Consider the following 15408-nt stretch of genomic DNA (forward strand, 5'->3'; position numbering starts at 1 on the left):
AGGCAGAAAGAAAGAAGGCCCACCTAAAGGGCATAGGTCACACTTGTATAAGAAGCCACATTGTTTTCATTGATCTGTTTGTTCTTTTACCAGTACTACACTGTCTTGATTACTGTGGTTGTATAGTTAGGTCTTAAGGACAAGCAGTGTCAATCTGCTAACTCTGTTCTTCTTCACTTTGTTTTTAGAAGCACTCCAACAGACTCCCTCTTCAGTTTCATTTGCCAAAATTCTAATATATGGCCACCCGTTGCCTAGAGGCTGTAAAAGCTATATTTAATGGTTTAACTCAATGTGCAGCGTTGGATATACCTGTTGGGTTAGTCATCTGATGGTGTCTGCTGTAACCGTAGATGTTGGGAAACCTTGCTATACAGAGGTCCATGGCATCATTGTGGAGTACCCAAACATACCCCATGAATGAGTCAGCACTGGGAGCCTACCTTAAAAAAATAGCAATAGCCAAAACAAAACCCAAAAGTATAATGAACACTTGTTAACTAGAAGGCCTTTGTTTCTTTTCTATAATTTCCCTACCTTCTGCCTTGACCTTGAAGGGCACAGAAAATGGAAGGGGCAGAAGATGAGGAAAGGTAAAAGACCATACCATACCCTTTTCCGCCAGTGCAAGTTTCTGGGCTAGGCAGACCTGAGCTGATAGAATGGGAAAAGCTCTGAATTAGATGCAAGATTGACAATTCAACTGCAGCAGGCTTTAATTTTTCATTTAATTTTATTTTTTAGTATCTTTAATGATAAGGAAGCAATGGGATCTGCTGAGATAAAGTTAAAGGATGGGAAGGGAAGATCTGACATAGGATCATAGTTGGGGGAGGTCTCGTATGAAGGAAGGTAAATCCACTTCCTGATTGTGTTCCACCGAGTTCAGCCCCTTCAACAAACTGGTTTTGCTAGAAACGACAAACTCCTTTAATCCTGGCTGTTGACCCTGTGCCCTGACTCCTGGTAAGTCTTCCTGACTCTTATCTGGTGGCCTTTTCATCACTGTAGAGATGTTGGGTCTGTTAGCAAAAGTCAACTTTAAGAGAAGTATCTCCTGTGGGACAGGAGAAAGCCTAGGAGGAATACTTAGGAGAGATTGTAACAAATCCTGGTCTGTCACTGTCTTTGTGATCTCTCTGTAGCCCTGAGTTTCCTACTCTGTAATAAATGGGCTAAAGAAAATGATTGTAGTAGACACCTCTTGTGATGGTTGCCTAGCTCCCTTTGTTCTCAGGACATTGCCTCTGATACCTAGGGATGCTGTGGGTCCATGTGACCCAGTGTTTCTCCAGAGCTGATTAAGCAGGAGGAGACCTCTGTACCGGCCTGGACAGGCTCTCTCTCCTGCAGTATTGATAGGGGGACGCAGAGATGGAACAATGTTGACATTGACTATCACTAGTAACTGAGAGAAACCCACCCCCACCTGCTGCTGCTGGCCCCAGAAATGCCAGCTTCTTGCTCTTCTTGGGGTTTAATGGCTCAACTCTTCCTTGGCTTACATGAGATTCCTGGTAGTTTTTGAGTAAATCCCCCACTTTGTTTAAGCTACCCAAAACTGTTTTCTATGACTTACAGTCTAAGGTAATTTTTTTTAAAGTTTATTTATTTATTTTGAAAGAGAGAGGGGCGGGGAGGGGCAGAGAGAGAGGGAGAGAGAATCCCAAGCAGGTTCTGGGCCGTCAGTGCAGAGCCCGATGCGGGGTTCAGATTCATGAACCATGAGAGCATGACCTGAGCCAAAATCAAGAGTCAGACGCTTAACCAACTAAGCCACCCAGGTGCCCCTCTAAGGTATTTTTTTTTAAATTTTTTAATGTTTATTTTATTTTTGAGAGAGAGAGAGAGAAACAGAGCATGAGCAGGGGAGGGGCAGAGAGAGACAGAGACACAGAATCCAAAGCAATTTCCAGGCTCTGAGGTGTCAGCACAGAGCCTGATGCAGGGCTTGAAATCATGTACCATGAGATCATGACCTGAGCTGAAGTCGGCACTTAACTTACTGAGCCACCCAAGCGGCCCTCAATGTATTTTTTTAAGGGTCCATTCAATTTCTACAATGTTATTATTCCTTGATTTAATGGTACCTGTTAATCCTTCTTTTTTTTTTTTTTTTTTTTTTGAGAGAGAGAGAGAGAGAGAGAGAGAAGGGAGGGGAGGGGCAGAGGGAGATGGAGAGAGAGAATCTTAAGCAGGCCTCTCTGCCAGCAGGGAGCCTCACCAGGCTCAATCCCATGCCTTGAGGTCACGCTCTGAGCCAAAATCAAGAGTTGGACGGTTAGCCTACTGAGCCACCCAGGAGCCCTGGTACCTGTTCATCTTTTTCTTTTTATTTATTTATTTTGAGAGAAATAGAGTGTGCATGGGAGGGGCAGAGAAAGAGAGAGAGAAAGAGAGAGAGAGAGAGAGAAAATCCCAAGCAGGATACCCGCTGTCAGCATAGAGCCCAACTCAGGGCTTCGATTCCACGAACCGTGAGATCATGATCTGAGCCAAAGTCAAGAGTCAAACACTTAACTGACTGAGCCACCTAGGTGCCCTGGTAGCTGTTAATCTTGAACAGAGATGAGTTGTAACCTTGGGCATTGGTAACCACAGATACCTGATAGCTGTGCACTGGTGAGTAACTCCCTTTTTGGCATTCCTTACACTGATGGATACTAGAGATATTCCTTTTAACAACATCAGACTTTTAATTAGGTAAATTTGCATTTGTTACACATGAAGAACATTTTTAGTTTGACAGTTTATATTAAAGGGATAAGTGATATTTACAGAAGAGAATTCAGTGTAAGAAATAGGTGAAGCAAATCATATTTTACAAGTCACCATATCAAAGGTACTATTATTGGATACACACTGAGTCTAAAAATTGAGTGTATACTTGAATTGGTTTAGCACTTAAATCTCATGCACCAGCATCTTGCTGAACTGACTGAATTGAATCTAGGGTATTTTGAGGGCAATTGATGCTTTGTCGTTAATTCTCCAAGGTAATACTGGATATTAAAAAAGTTGAATTCAAATTAAACATATTTTGTAGTAAATGTCATACATTAATACACTATAATTTGATATGGCATAGTTATCCAATACCTATCAAATAACTTTAAATTTTTTTAATGTTTATTTATTTTTGAGAGAGAGACAGAGCATGAGCAGGCAAGGAGCAGAGAGAGGGAGACAAAGAATCTGAAGCAGGCTCCAGGCTCTGAGCTGTCCAACAAAGCCCAACAAAGGGCTTGAACTCATGACTTGAGCAGAAGCTGAATGCTTAAGCGACTGGGCCACCCAGATGCCCCAATTATCAAATAACTTTAGAATGACAATATGTAACTGGAGTACCAAAGTTTAGAATTGTAATTAGCCCCTGAAACCTCCTAAGTATGGACTCTATGGTTCTTTAAAAAGTTATTGTTACTGATTTCCCAAAGTGAAAGGCATGCCACTCAGTGGATAGAAAGCAGTACTGCAGAGAAGGAATAGCTAGGATTACATTTTGGGATTTTGCCAATTTGACCTGAGAGGGGATGAGTGAGCAAGCCGAGACTAAGAAGGTTTATGTGAGTTGTTCTAGAATTAAACTTGATGATTAATATTAGTGGCATGACCATCATGTTTGTACAAATAGAGACACAGACTGCAAAAAAAATATTTATTTATAACAGTCATTCTGAATGAGGGGCATTTTGACCCCAGCCTTGCACTGAGACACTTGGCAATGTCTGGAAACATTTTTGGTTATCACACACAATTGTGTGTGTGTGTGTGTGTGTGTGTGTGTGTGTGTGTGTGTGTGTATTACTGACATCTAGTAGGTAGAGGCCAGGATTGCTGTTCAACATCCTATAAGGCATAAATAAGACAGTCCCCACAACAAAGAATTGTTCAGCCCCAAATGTCAATAGTATTGCTGCTGAGAAACATGCTTTTTAAAAATTAGTTTCACATGTTTTTTAACTCAAACGTTTCAAATGGGTTTAGTCAAAACTCTTCCAGATGTTCACACAATTAGACTAGCCTTACTTTCTAATAGATAAGCAACACTTTATAACACAGATTCATTTTATCTGCAATGATTATATAACTTTGTAAACTGCTTCCAAAAATCAGTAAAAGTTTTAATTTTCACATATAATTTCCCCCAATCTTGCCTTTCCCTGTTACCAACTCAAAGCCTTTTCTCCTTTCATTGCCCATTTCCTTCTATTCTGTATTATTTCATTAGACTAAGTAACTGAAGCACTGACCACAAGCAAATACAGTGAGAATATTTAAAATTTGGATAGAACTTATCTTTTGATAAGATTATAATTTCACTTCCCTTAGATTAATTTTTTTTTTCTTTACAGTCTAGGCAGATGGAGACCCAGCTTATTCTTACAGTTTTGAAATGAAACAAGTTTCAGATTACTGGTAGAGTGTGAGATGATTTCTTTCTTTCTGCTGGAATTAGTCTGTTTAGGGTAAGTAAAATGTTTGATTTATCTTCTTTAAAAAAAATCTCTGATGCTTTTTTTTTTTTTTTTTTTAACATTTATTTATTGCTGAGATGGTGCGAGCAGGGGAGGGGCAGAGAGAGAGGGAGACACAGAATGTGAAACAGGCTCCAGGCACTGAGCTGTCAGCACAGAGCCCAATGCTGGGCTTGAACCCACAGACTGAGATCATGACCTGAGCCGAAGTTGGACGCTTAACCAACTGAGCCACCCAGGTGCCCGAAATCTCTGATGCTTTTTATGTTGTTCTATTGGTATTAATAATTGATTTAATTATACCTCAGAATGATAGTGGCATACACTATGGAGATGTTATAAAGATTACTTCATATGTACTATTTTTTTAAGCCCACGGACAAAACACGTATTTTGTGAAATTTAAGACTGTTGAAATGTAAAAACTTTTGGGAAATAATATCCAGGTTCTTCCCCTAAATTCTTAACACTATAATTCCAAATATAAAGGAATATATAAAAAGTATGGGAAGAATCAGCTGAAACATGAAAGTATAAATAATCACAGGTATTGCTTGTTTTTCTTTAGTTTTGCTAGAGATCTAAAAAACCTTTCTCTATGGAAAGTACTTACTTAGAAAACTACATATGAAAAGTATTTTAGCAAGTCTGTTCTTTCTTGATAAGTAATGAAATGTAGAGATTTACTATAGTTTTCCCGCCTTTTGAACACTTAATGTTTAGGAAGGGGCTTCTAACATCCAGCAAAATGCCTGGTACATAGCAGATACCCAAAAAACATTTGTTAAATGAATGAAAATGAGCAGATAAATATTCAGATTTTTAAAAAATCAATATAAGGCTCCCTTGGTAGTGCACACTCCCATGAGGCTCTCATCTATCTAGCAGCTCATTATGTATTTCTAATTTTCTGGTGCCAGCATGATCTGTTGGACACATCAAATAAAAAATGTGCCAAACTAAACTTGTGTTTTTCTTACCCAAACCTGCTCCTCCTTCTTGTTTCCTATTTCTGTGAATGTAACCATAATCCTCCTACTCACCCACTCCCCATATCCTTCTTTGAACAGGTGAGTTGACATCCAGGTTATTCTGCTTCTATTGCATCTTTCCCATCTAGGTCCCTTCTCCTCTTGTCCTCAGCCTCTACTACCTTTTACTTGGACGAAACTACCTTTGGTGTTCCCTGTCCCTAGTCTTTTCTCACCAATCTATTCCTAAACGTGTTGGCTGATTGCACATTACCCCTCACCTCCATCAAAAAGGGAAAAATCCAGTTTAGTGTAACAGTTAAGAGACTGGATTCTGGCTCTGATTTGTCTGAGCATAATGTGGTGATCTAGAGCTTAGACTCTGAAGCCAAACCGCATAGTTTATGGTATGCTGTTCAAGGAGTTCTTTTCCAACCTCATTTCTCACTTTGTAGTCTCGCCAAAATACCTCCGTCCGTCTTTCCTCTAGCCTTTAAAGGTCAGTACACCTTATCACTTCCCTGAAATAGTCGCCCTCTTCTCAGAACTGCCCTAGCGTGGCACCGATAGTTCTACCTAGCAGCTTTGTACAAATTGTGTCCTTAAAAAATGTTTTTTAAATCTCTCTTGAGAAAACACAAGCTTACTGAGGGCAGGATATTATTGTATTCTTTTTTGTATCTCCACTAAATCACGTTGTGACTTGCACATTATAGTCGCTTGAGAAATGTTAGGTGAATACCAATTTAGATAAATTAATCTGATTCTCAACGTCTCCCCTTCCGACTGCACATATTTCTAAAAAATAAGAGAACTTTGTATTAAAAAGGGTGAATAAATGTATGTAACTTAAACCCTTAAAAAATTGAACTTAAAAAAATGTCTTGAGGACCCAAGAGTCAAAACTTTACATGAGTCACATTTACCAAAATTATAAAATTTTTAAATAGTTCTTTACGTTTTCGCTTTAAAAGAATAAATGTGCTAAATGTTAACATGAGTCATGTATTTTTTAATTCATTATGTATGTTACATTCATCTGCCTATTCTGCTGGATCTGGCACACCCCCCAGCACGACGGAGCCAGACCCTTCCCTACTCGGAGAACCAGGCCCTACCCCGCAGGAACAGCCGGGAAGCTGCTCGCCCCGCCCACCCGCTCGCTCGCTCGCTAGCTCGCTCCCAGGACACGCGGCTCCGCCCCAAAGCGCGTCGGCGCCGGGTCCCAGGGCGCACGCGCAGGCTCCTTCTGGTCGCGCGGGAGGGCGCGCGTCTGCGGCGGCCCCCTCCCCCCACCCCTCGCCGCGCCAGGCAGGAACCCGTCGCCGGGTTTGCTTAGGCTGCCGGGGTCCGTCGTCGTCATGGACTCTCCGTGGGATGAGCTGACCCTTGCCTTTTCTCGCACGTCTATGTTCCCCTTTTTTGACATCGCTCACTACCTGGTGTCTGTGATGGCGCTGAAGCGTCAGCCGGGTGAGTGCGGGGAGTAGCAGACCGGCCCCCTTAGGGGACCTCTCGCGAAGAGGACGGCTGAACGGCCGAGCTGCCGCTGTCCCAGAGTCCTATAGCCGAGCTGGAGGGGAGGCGAGAGCCGATCCGCCTGACCCCTCGAGCGCAGATGGGGAAACTGAGGCCGGGAAGGGTGGTGACCCCGGTACTCATCAAAGGAGGCGCGACGTAGGGTCCGCAACGCCGCGCCGGGGGCGGGTGACAGGGCAGCCGCTGCCGCATTTGGGAGCCCGGGTACGACTTGCGTCCGCCCAGGATGTGCGCGGTCTCTCGGCGGTGCCGCCATCTCCTTGGAAAGTACGGTATTTAAAAGTCACCTGGGGACGGAGCTCCCTGAAACAGCGTGTGGCACTTGGTCGCTTGGGATAATGAGTAGTTAATGGACTGTTCCGCAGTCATGAAAGTTGTATCGACACTTAAAGAGCCTCGGGCAGGCACACCAGTATTCCCCTTAACGCCGCGCTCTGTCATCTTGCTGGACAAAGTGATTGCTGGAAGAGAGTGGATTCCCATTTTCCGTCGTGTGAGTGACCTCGTACCAGAGTCATTTCGCATAGTTTCACTCTCTGTAGCCTGGGGGGTATTGTCTTAATACAGGATTTTGAGTCTTTTTTGAAGTCTATACGATCAAGGAGCAGTATTTCCTTTCTTGTATTTTACATTCAGGAGATGTTTGCTCCTATATTGCTTTACTCTTGCAGCCATTCTACCGGCCTTTTCGTTTTATGGATCTCTTCTTTCTTTGTGGTCAGGCATTTATGTTCTTTTTCTCCTTTCTGCCTGCTCATGCTGCCTGGTCCTGTAGAGTTCATGAGGGAGGGCTTGAGGTGATGCTGTACCTTCTACTGTTGTCTGTGTGTGGTTTTTAAAACTGTTTGGTCTCAGAAATATTCCTCATTTGCCTTGATGTCTGTAGCTCAGTCAGAATCATTGTTCGTTAGAGGTTTTGACCTGGATAAGGTGAATATTGCATTAAATCAGGACAGATAGCCTGCATAAGAAACGGTTTCCTTGATTTGAAAAGAATTATATTATTATGTCACATCCACGAGTTGAAATTTTCTCGTGTAGGCTAAATCACCTTCTCAAAGTGTGGTCCAGGAACCCTGGGGTTCCTCACACTTCCAGATCAAAATCGTTTTCATAACACGCAGATGTTCTTTGTCTTTGTTATACTATTTTTCTCACAAGTGTACAGTGGGGTTTTCCAGAGGCTACATGACCAGCGATACTCTAGCAGATTGAATTCAGAAGCAGATATGAGAGTCCAGCTGTTTTCTATTTGAGGCCAGACATTAAAAGGGATTTGCTAACATATAAAACAGTGTGACTTTTCTCACTAAATGTTTTTTGCTTTGGAAAACAGTTATTTTTCATAAAGAGTACATAATTTATGTTAACATGTACATTTATTATTTTTAAAATGAGTACATAAGTACTGTAGAATTTTCTCAGTTAACAATCCTGTAACTCACATAAATAAAAGCTCTTTGAGGTCTTGAAGAATTTTTTTCAAGTCTTACTTAAAAATTTTTTTTATTTATTTTTGAAAGAGAGAGAGAGTGTGTTGTGTGTGTCTGCATGTGCCCACGTGGGGGAGGGGGTGGGGGGAGGGGCAGAGAGAGAGACACACACAGAATCTGAAGCAGGCTTCAGGCTCTGAGCTGTCAGCACAGAGCCTGACATGGGGCTCGAACTCACGAACCGTAAGATCATGACTTGAGCCGAAGTTGGATGCTTAACTGACTGAGCCACCCAGACACCCCATTAAAATTTTTTTTTAGTGTTTATTTATTTTTGAGAGAGACAGTGCAAGCGGGGGAGGGGCAGAGACAGGGAGACACAGAATCCGAAATAGGCTCCAGGCTCTGAAGTGTCAGCACAGAGCCCAATGCAGGGCTTGAACCCACAAACCATGAGGTCATGACCTGAGCCAAAGTCAGCCGCTTCACTGACTGAGCCAACCAGGCGCCCCTCAAGTCTGACTTTTTAAAGGTTTAAATTATGTATATTATACTTATGCTTTTAAATATAAAATTCTATGATTTTGGATAAGCACAGATATGTACCTACCACCATTGTCAAGATACAGTTTGATCACCCACCCCAGATTCCTTCTTGCTTGTTTGTGGTCAGCTCTCCCTCAGCCATTCACCTGCTCCAAAGTTTATTTTTATTTTTGAGAGAGAGACAGAGCGAATAGGGGAGGGGCAGAGAGAGGGAGAGGGAGGATCCCAAACAGGCTCCGCACTGTCAGCACAGAGCCCGACACAGGGCTCTAACTCACAAACCGGTGAGACCATGACCTGAGCTGAAATCAAGAGTTGGACCACCCAGGCACCCCCAAAATATTTTATATTCCAGTACCAGTACTTGTAAACAGGTAAAAATGATAGAATTCATACAAAGGAGTGCTTCTATTTAAGCATTTACCAGAAGTGTGTTAGACTGCCTGTATCTTCCACATTATTCACTATTACCATTTTTAAAAATATGTTGTCATTCTGATGATCAGGAAAATAGTTTTCATTTGCATCTCTCATGGTTACTGAGTTTGTGCTTCTCAAGTTTATTGACAATTTGTATTTCCACTTATTGAGCTGATCATTTTTTTTTTCTGATTTGAATTGTAATACATTTTTTTAAATGATGAATTGGGGTGCCTGGCTGGTTGACTTAGAAGAGTGTGCGACTTGATCTCAGGGTTGTGAGTTCAAGCCCCATTTGGGTGTAGAGATTACTAAAAATAAATAAATAAAAATAAAAACTTAAAAAAATGAATCATCCTTACATTCTTGGAATAAACTGTACTTGTTTGAGGTATTATTTTAATTCATTAGGGATTTTGATTTGCCAATACTTCATATAAATTTTTACTTAATTGGAAACTTTTTTTATCCCTTATTGCCTGATTCTCTAGAACTCAGACCTATGGTACAATAAAACTGCAATTCACCTATGTAGTACCAGGATTCTTCTTATCTTTATTTTCTCGAGCATGTTACTCCTTCAGACTCTTGACTTTTTGGGATGTACTCTACCACTGCTAATACCTCACTCCTCACTTTCCTACCATTTACATCTTTTATGTCTCTACCTAGATCTTTTAAAATGCTAGTGGAGACAAGAGGGTAAAGGGGATTAACTTTTTCTTTCTGTGGTGTGGATAAGGATAGCATCCCTTTTTTGTTTGGTTCAGGTTGTAGGTCTTCAAACCCAAGGAAGGTTGATGGTTTTCCTCTCCTTTTCCATGTGACTTGTGCTTCAAGCAAAGACATCAGGGTATTTAGTAAATTGGATTTTTAAAATTTCTTAATATACCTCCATTTGTCAAATAATTAAATTTTAGTTCTTCCTAAACCCTGGTGTCTGATTATCTATAGTTTTAAGTTTTGCTAGTAGGATAGATTTTGTTTGTTTTCCACTGTCCTGGGTATTTTATTAGAAGTTTGAAAACGGTGCTGTGAGGGCTCTTAGAAACCATTTAGCAGAAATTTTATTTCTCTTATCTTACATTAAAAAAAATTTTTTTTAGCGTTTATATATTTTTGAGAGAGACAGAGTGTGAGTGGGGGAGGGACAGAGAGAATGGGAGATCCAGAATCCAAAGCAGGCTTCAGGCTCTGAGCTGTCATCACAGACCCGGAGGCAGGGCTCGAACTCACAAGCCTTGAGATCATGACCTGAGCCAAAGTTGGACACTCAACCGACTGAGCCACCCAGGTGCCCTTCTTCTCTTACATTTTTAATCTGCCTTCTCGGTCTCTTTTCTTATTTAAATCTTCATTAAAATAAACACATTTCTTCAATCATACATTCATACCCAGTTACTCTTTTCTGTAAGACTTCGTGAAAATTTAATCTACAATTATTTGTACTTGATTTTTACACACAAAATCTTTTATTTTACTCTTAATTCTCCTACTGCTGTTTTGCTCATCTCTCTCAACAGGGAGTTCAGTTAAGTAAATATTCACTGAAACTCCACTGCATATCAGGCAGTATTTTAGATGTTGAGGATACCAAGATGAAAGATGCTCTTGTAGCCCTAAAGGAACTCAGCTGTGCTGTTGTCGTCGTCATCTTTTTTTTTTTTTTGATAGTGTCACATAAGGTTGCACTACCTTCCTATACGATCATAATATTCATTTCAAATACGTGCAAAAGCATTTTAGTATCTTGATTGTAATCCTCAAACATCCTTTTAAGGTAGGTATTATTGAACTCATTTTACAGATGAGGAATACACTTACAGGAATAAAATAACTTTATTTAAGTCACATAGGTTAATAAATTATGGAGCTAGTTCTTCAGCTAATTCCAAAGTTCTCAAATATTCTGTGCTCTCTTTTTGCAGGTCCATTTAATGTTTCTGGTTTCTCAATATTTAGCAATTTCTTAATAAGCTTTCATTTGACATGGTTATTTTCTCCCATGATTTCTGTCATTTCCTTATCACCAATGAGGTTTTCCTTTGCTTTCAGGAATTAAATCTAGGAATAAAGCTTATTAGTGTTCCTTCTTCTAATTTGTGGGAGATGAAAGGATTCATGTATCAAGAATTTGTCAGTTCTAAGGATTCTGTAAAGGTGGCAACATTGTTTTGCTATCTTTATGAATCCACACATAAAAACATACAGAAAAGTACAAAAATCATAAATGTACAGCTCAATGAATTTCCAAAATGAACACATCTATTTAATCAGCATCCAGATAAAAATAGAACATTCATGATACACCAAAAGCCCTTTTTGTTATGTTATGCTTTACAAAGCCAAAATATGTTCTGCCCAGTGTGGGATGGAAAAAGCATGTTTCAGAAAGGACAGTTTATAATTTACTTCTATTAGTTTAAAGAGTCTTACTTAAATATTTTTAATAATTTTTAAGTGAAAGAATATTTGATTGACCTAACATAAATTATAGGCCAGAGTGTGGTGTGGTAGAAAGAGCTCATAAAATCAGGAGACCTGTGTTAAAACTCTGTCAGTAGCTTGGGATAAGAACTTAAAACCCAGTATTTTATCTGTGCAGTGAGTAGGCTGGACTAGAACACCAGCTGAGTGGTGTTCCCTTCTTAGGAGTCTCAGTTTTAGCTCTAAAGAGATCTTTGTTCAAGCTTCTATGTTTTAATAATTTTAATCCTTTGTTTCCCCAGCAGCAGTAAACTACTTTTTCTAGTTGATACCTCTGTGATACTATAGTATTTACTTTTTACATTTTCAACAATCTAGTTAACAATTTTATAATTATGTCTTTATAGTAAATTCTCTCTGTTAAAATAACTGTGTATTTTCTCTTTCCTGACTGGACTCTGACTAGTACAGAATCCTAGCAATGGAGTTTAACTTCCTACCTTCTGTTTTGCATATGTTATATTAAAATATTTAAACTATTGGCTATTTCCTGCCCATAGATCCAGTCATCAGTATAGTGGGCCAGTGTGATGTTATGTGGATTCTCAACATGATCAAAATTTCTGGACTTTGTTGGAGAGCAGGAGAGTTGACATAGACCTAAGGCAAGACTGTGATAATATACTGTTTACCTAGCCAGATGAAAGCAAAATGTTTCTGGGATTCTTTGCAAATTAATATGGAGAAAAAGGACTTGCTTACCAGGTTATAGGGATTATGTTGATTTGTTCCAGTAAAAATACTGCATCTTGAATACCAGTTGCAACTGGAGTCACTACCTATCTACATTTATGATAATCCACAGTCATTCTCCAAGATCCATCTGCTTATGTATAGACCAAATAGACAAGTTAAATGGGATGTGATAGCTGTCACCACGTTTTCATCTTTGATGTTTTTGATTATGGCAACCATGTTTGTGGTATTGCCTTTTTTTTTTTGTTTATTTATTTATTTTGAGAGAGAGCAGAAGCAGGGGAGGGGCAGAGAAAGAGAGAGAGAGAGTGAGAGAGAATCCCACTGACTCTGTGGAGCCCGATGTGGGGCTTGAACTCATAAACCATGAGATCATGACCTGAGCAGAAACCAAGAGTCGGGACTCTTAACTGACTGAGCCACCCAGGCGCCCCTCTGTAGTACTGCTTTTTAAAAATATGGGCTGCGTGGGTGGCTCAGTTGGTTAAGCATCTGACTTCCACTCAGGTCATGATCTTGCAGTCCATGAGTTCGAGCCCCGAGTTGGGCTCTGTGCTGACAGCTCAGAGCCTGGAGCCTGCTTCAGATTCTGTGTCTCCTCCTCTCTGCCCCTCCCATGCTCATGCTCTGTCTCTCTCGGTCTCTCAATAATAAATGTTAAAAAAAATTTTTTTAAATACCTTGATGAAGGGAAGAAACTCTAGGGGCTTCTACTTGAATGTTTCTACCATAATGATCCTTACTCCTGGATCAGAGGATTAATATGGGGATTGTGTCAGTTGCCAGCTCTGTCATAGTTATACATTAAAGAACTACAAGGTGAGTCTATGGATTTACTTGGCCCACTATGATTCAAACTTGATCCAAAACTGAAAGTAGAACATGACTTTATTTTCTAGCTTTTTTTAAAAAACATTTTTAATGTTTATTTATTTTTGATAGAGCACAAGAGGGGAGGGGCAGAGAGAGAGGGAGACACAGAATCAGAAGTAGGCTCCAGGCTCCAAGCTGTCAGCACAGAGCCCTACGCGGGGCTCAAACTCACAGACTGCGAGATCATGACCTGGGCTGAATTTGGACACTCAACCGACTGAGCTACCCAGGCACCTTTATTTTCTAGCTTTCATTTCATGATGAAAAGTATTTTGATTTTAAAGCCCGTAAGTGATTATGAGTGCTTCAAAACTGATATACTTTGAATTAGAGTCAGGTCTCAATGTGACAAATTTTGCTAAGTTTTGGGGAAAATAATTCTATTGATAGCATATCACAAACATCTTAAGGTAGGACAGAAAATGTTTTTGTCCTTTCAGTGTCAACATGTTAAAAATAAAATAACATATCCTAGTTAACACAGCTTGTTTCTTAGCTAAAAGAATACATCTTTGTTTTAAAACTGAGAAGAAACTGGGGCACCTGGGTGGCTCGGTCATTTGGTGTCCAACTTCGGCTCAGGTCATAATCTCCCTGTTTGTGGGTTTGAGCCCTGCATCGGGCTCTGTGCTGACAGCTCAGAGCCTGGAACCTGCTTCAGATTCTGTGTCTCCTCTTCTCTCTGCCCCTCTCATGCTTGTGCTCTGTCTCTCTCTGTCTCTCAATAATAAACATTAAAAAATTTTTTTAACTGAGAAGAAATTAAAGATATCCTATTATTTTTCTCCTACTGAAAATTACTTATATGTTCTAAAGATACACAAGCTGTTTCTGGTTAACTTCTGGATTTTCACAGTTTAACTTTACAATAAACTAATTCTGGTACTGAAATAACATATACAAAGGAACATAACACCTAAAGAAATTTGTCATAAGAGGGGCGCCTGGGCGGCTCAGTCGGTCAAGCATCCGACTTTGGCTCAGGTCAAGATCTCATGGCTGGTGGATTTGAGCCCCACATTGGGCTCTGTGCTGACAGCTCAGAGCCTGGAGCCTGCTTCAGATTCTGTGTCTCTCTCTCTCTGTTCCTCCCCTGTTAATGCTCTGTCTTTCCTTCTCAAAAATAAAAACATTTAAAAATTAAAAAAAAAAAAAAAGAAATTTGTTGTAAGATTGTCTCATACTTAAAATGTGTGTCCATAGTGTGTGTATGCAAGAGAACTTTATAGAAACGGCTATTTGAGAGGTGCCTGGGTGGCTCAGTTGGTTGAATGCCCGACTTTGGCTCAGGTCATGATCTCGCTGTCTGTGAGTTCAAGTCCCTTGTTGGGCTCTGCTGACGGCTCAGAGCCTGGAGGCTGTTTCGGATTCAGTATCTCCCTCTCTCTCTGTCCCTCCCCCATTCATGCTCACTTGCTCTCTCTCTCTCTCTCTCTCTCTCGTCTCTCTGTCAAAAATAAATAAACATTTAAAAAATTAAAGAAAGGGCTATTTGAATTAGAGAAATTTTTCTAATTGACATAATTTTGAAAATTAGGCAAAAAAGACTGATCTGAGGGAGACCCTTCAATTCTGTTCTTCTCCTTTCTGTTTTGCTCTAATGAAATCTTAGTTTTCCTGATTTAAGTCTCTTAGGGACATAAGTACTTTTTTAAGGGCTGTGGTATGTCATTTTCTTTTCAGCCTTTCAATAAGAACTCAAAAAATTATACCTTGGGCTCAGAGAATAAAAGCAGCCCAAAGGCTGCATTTTGCTTACTTTCTCTGCTGGTAGTGATCAGTCCATTCAGCAGATAAATCAGCAAGTGTCTGCCAATGTACTAGGTAGTAAATATGTGTTTTGATCTATATTTTCTTATTTTAAATCCTTATAAGTTATGAATTATTCTCATTTAATGGAAGTTGAAACTTAGGCCAAGAGGGTTTAGTGTTCCTACCAAGAGGTCATGAAACTGGTCAAAACTG

The 15408-nt window shown here is 40.2% G+C and overlaps 1 protein-coding gene across 4 annotated transcripts in view; it reads left to right on the forward strand.

Moving 5' to 3' along the window:
• Positions 1-6675: 6675 nt before the first annotated feature.
• The window catches only part of TMEM38B (transmembrane protein 38B), a 52489-nt gene continuing 43756 nt past the window's right edge, over positions 6676-15408 (forward strand). The window contains exon 1 of one of the 4 annotated variants that reach the window (XR_015242918.1): positions 6676-6922. Coding sequence is in view for 1 of the 4 variants with exons in the window: in XM_025914531.2 (XP_025770316.1) it covers positions 6811-6922 (112 nt within the window). In the remaining 3 variants the exon portion in view is untranslated. Of the gene's footprint in view, positions 6923-6956; positions 7482-15408 lie in introns of those variants that run through there. The other 3 variants (XM_025914531.2, XM_086683636.1, XM_086683637.1) reach the window with 3 other exon arrangements.

Source organism: Puma concolor, chromosome D4 (assembly GCF_028749965.1).
Source record: "Puma concolor isolate L17-30 chromosome D4, mPumCon1.1.hap2, whole genome shotgun sequence".
Classification (NCBI taxonomy): domain Eukaryota; kingdom Metazoa; phylum Chordata; class Mammalia; order Carnivora; family Felidae; genus Puma; species Puma concolor.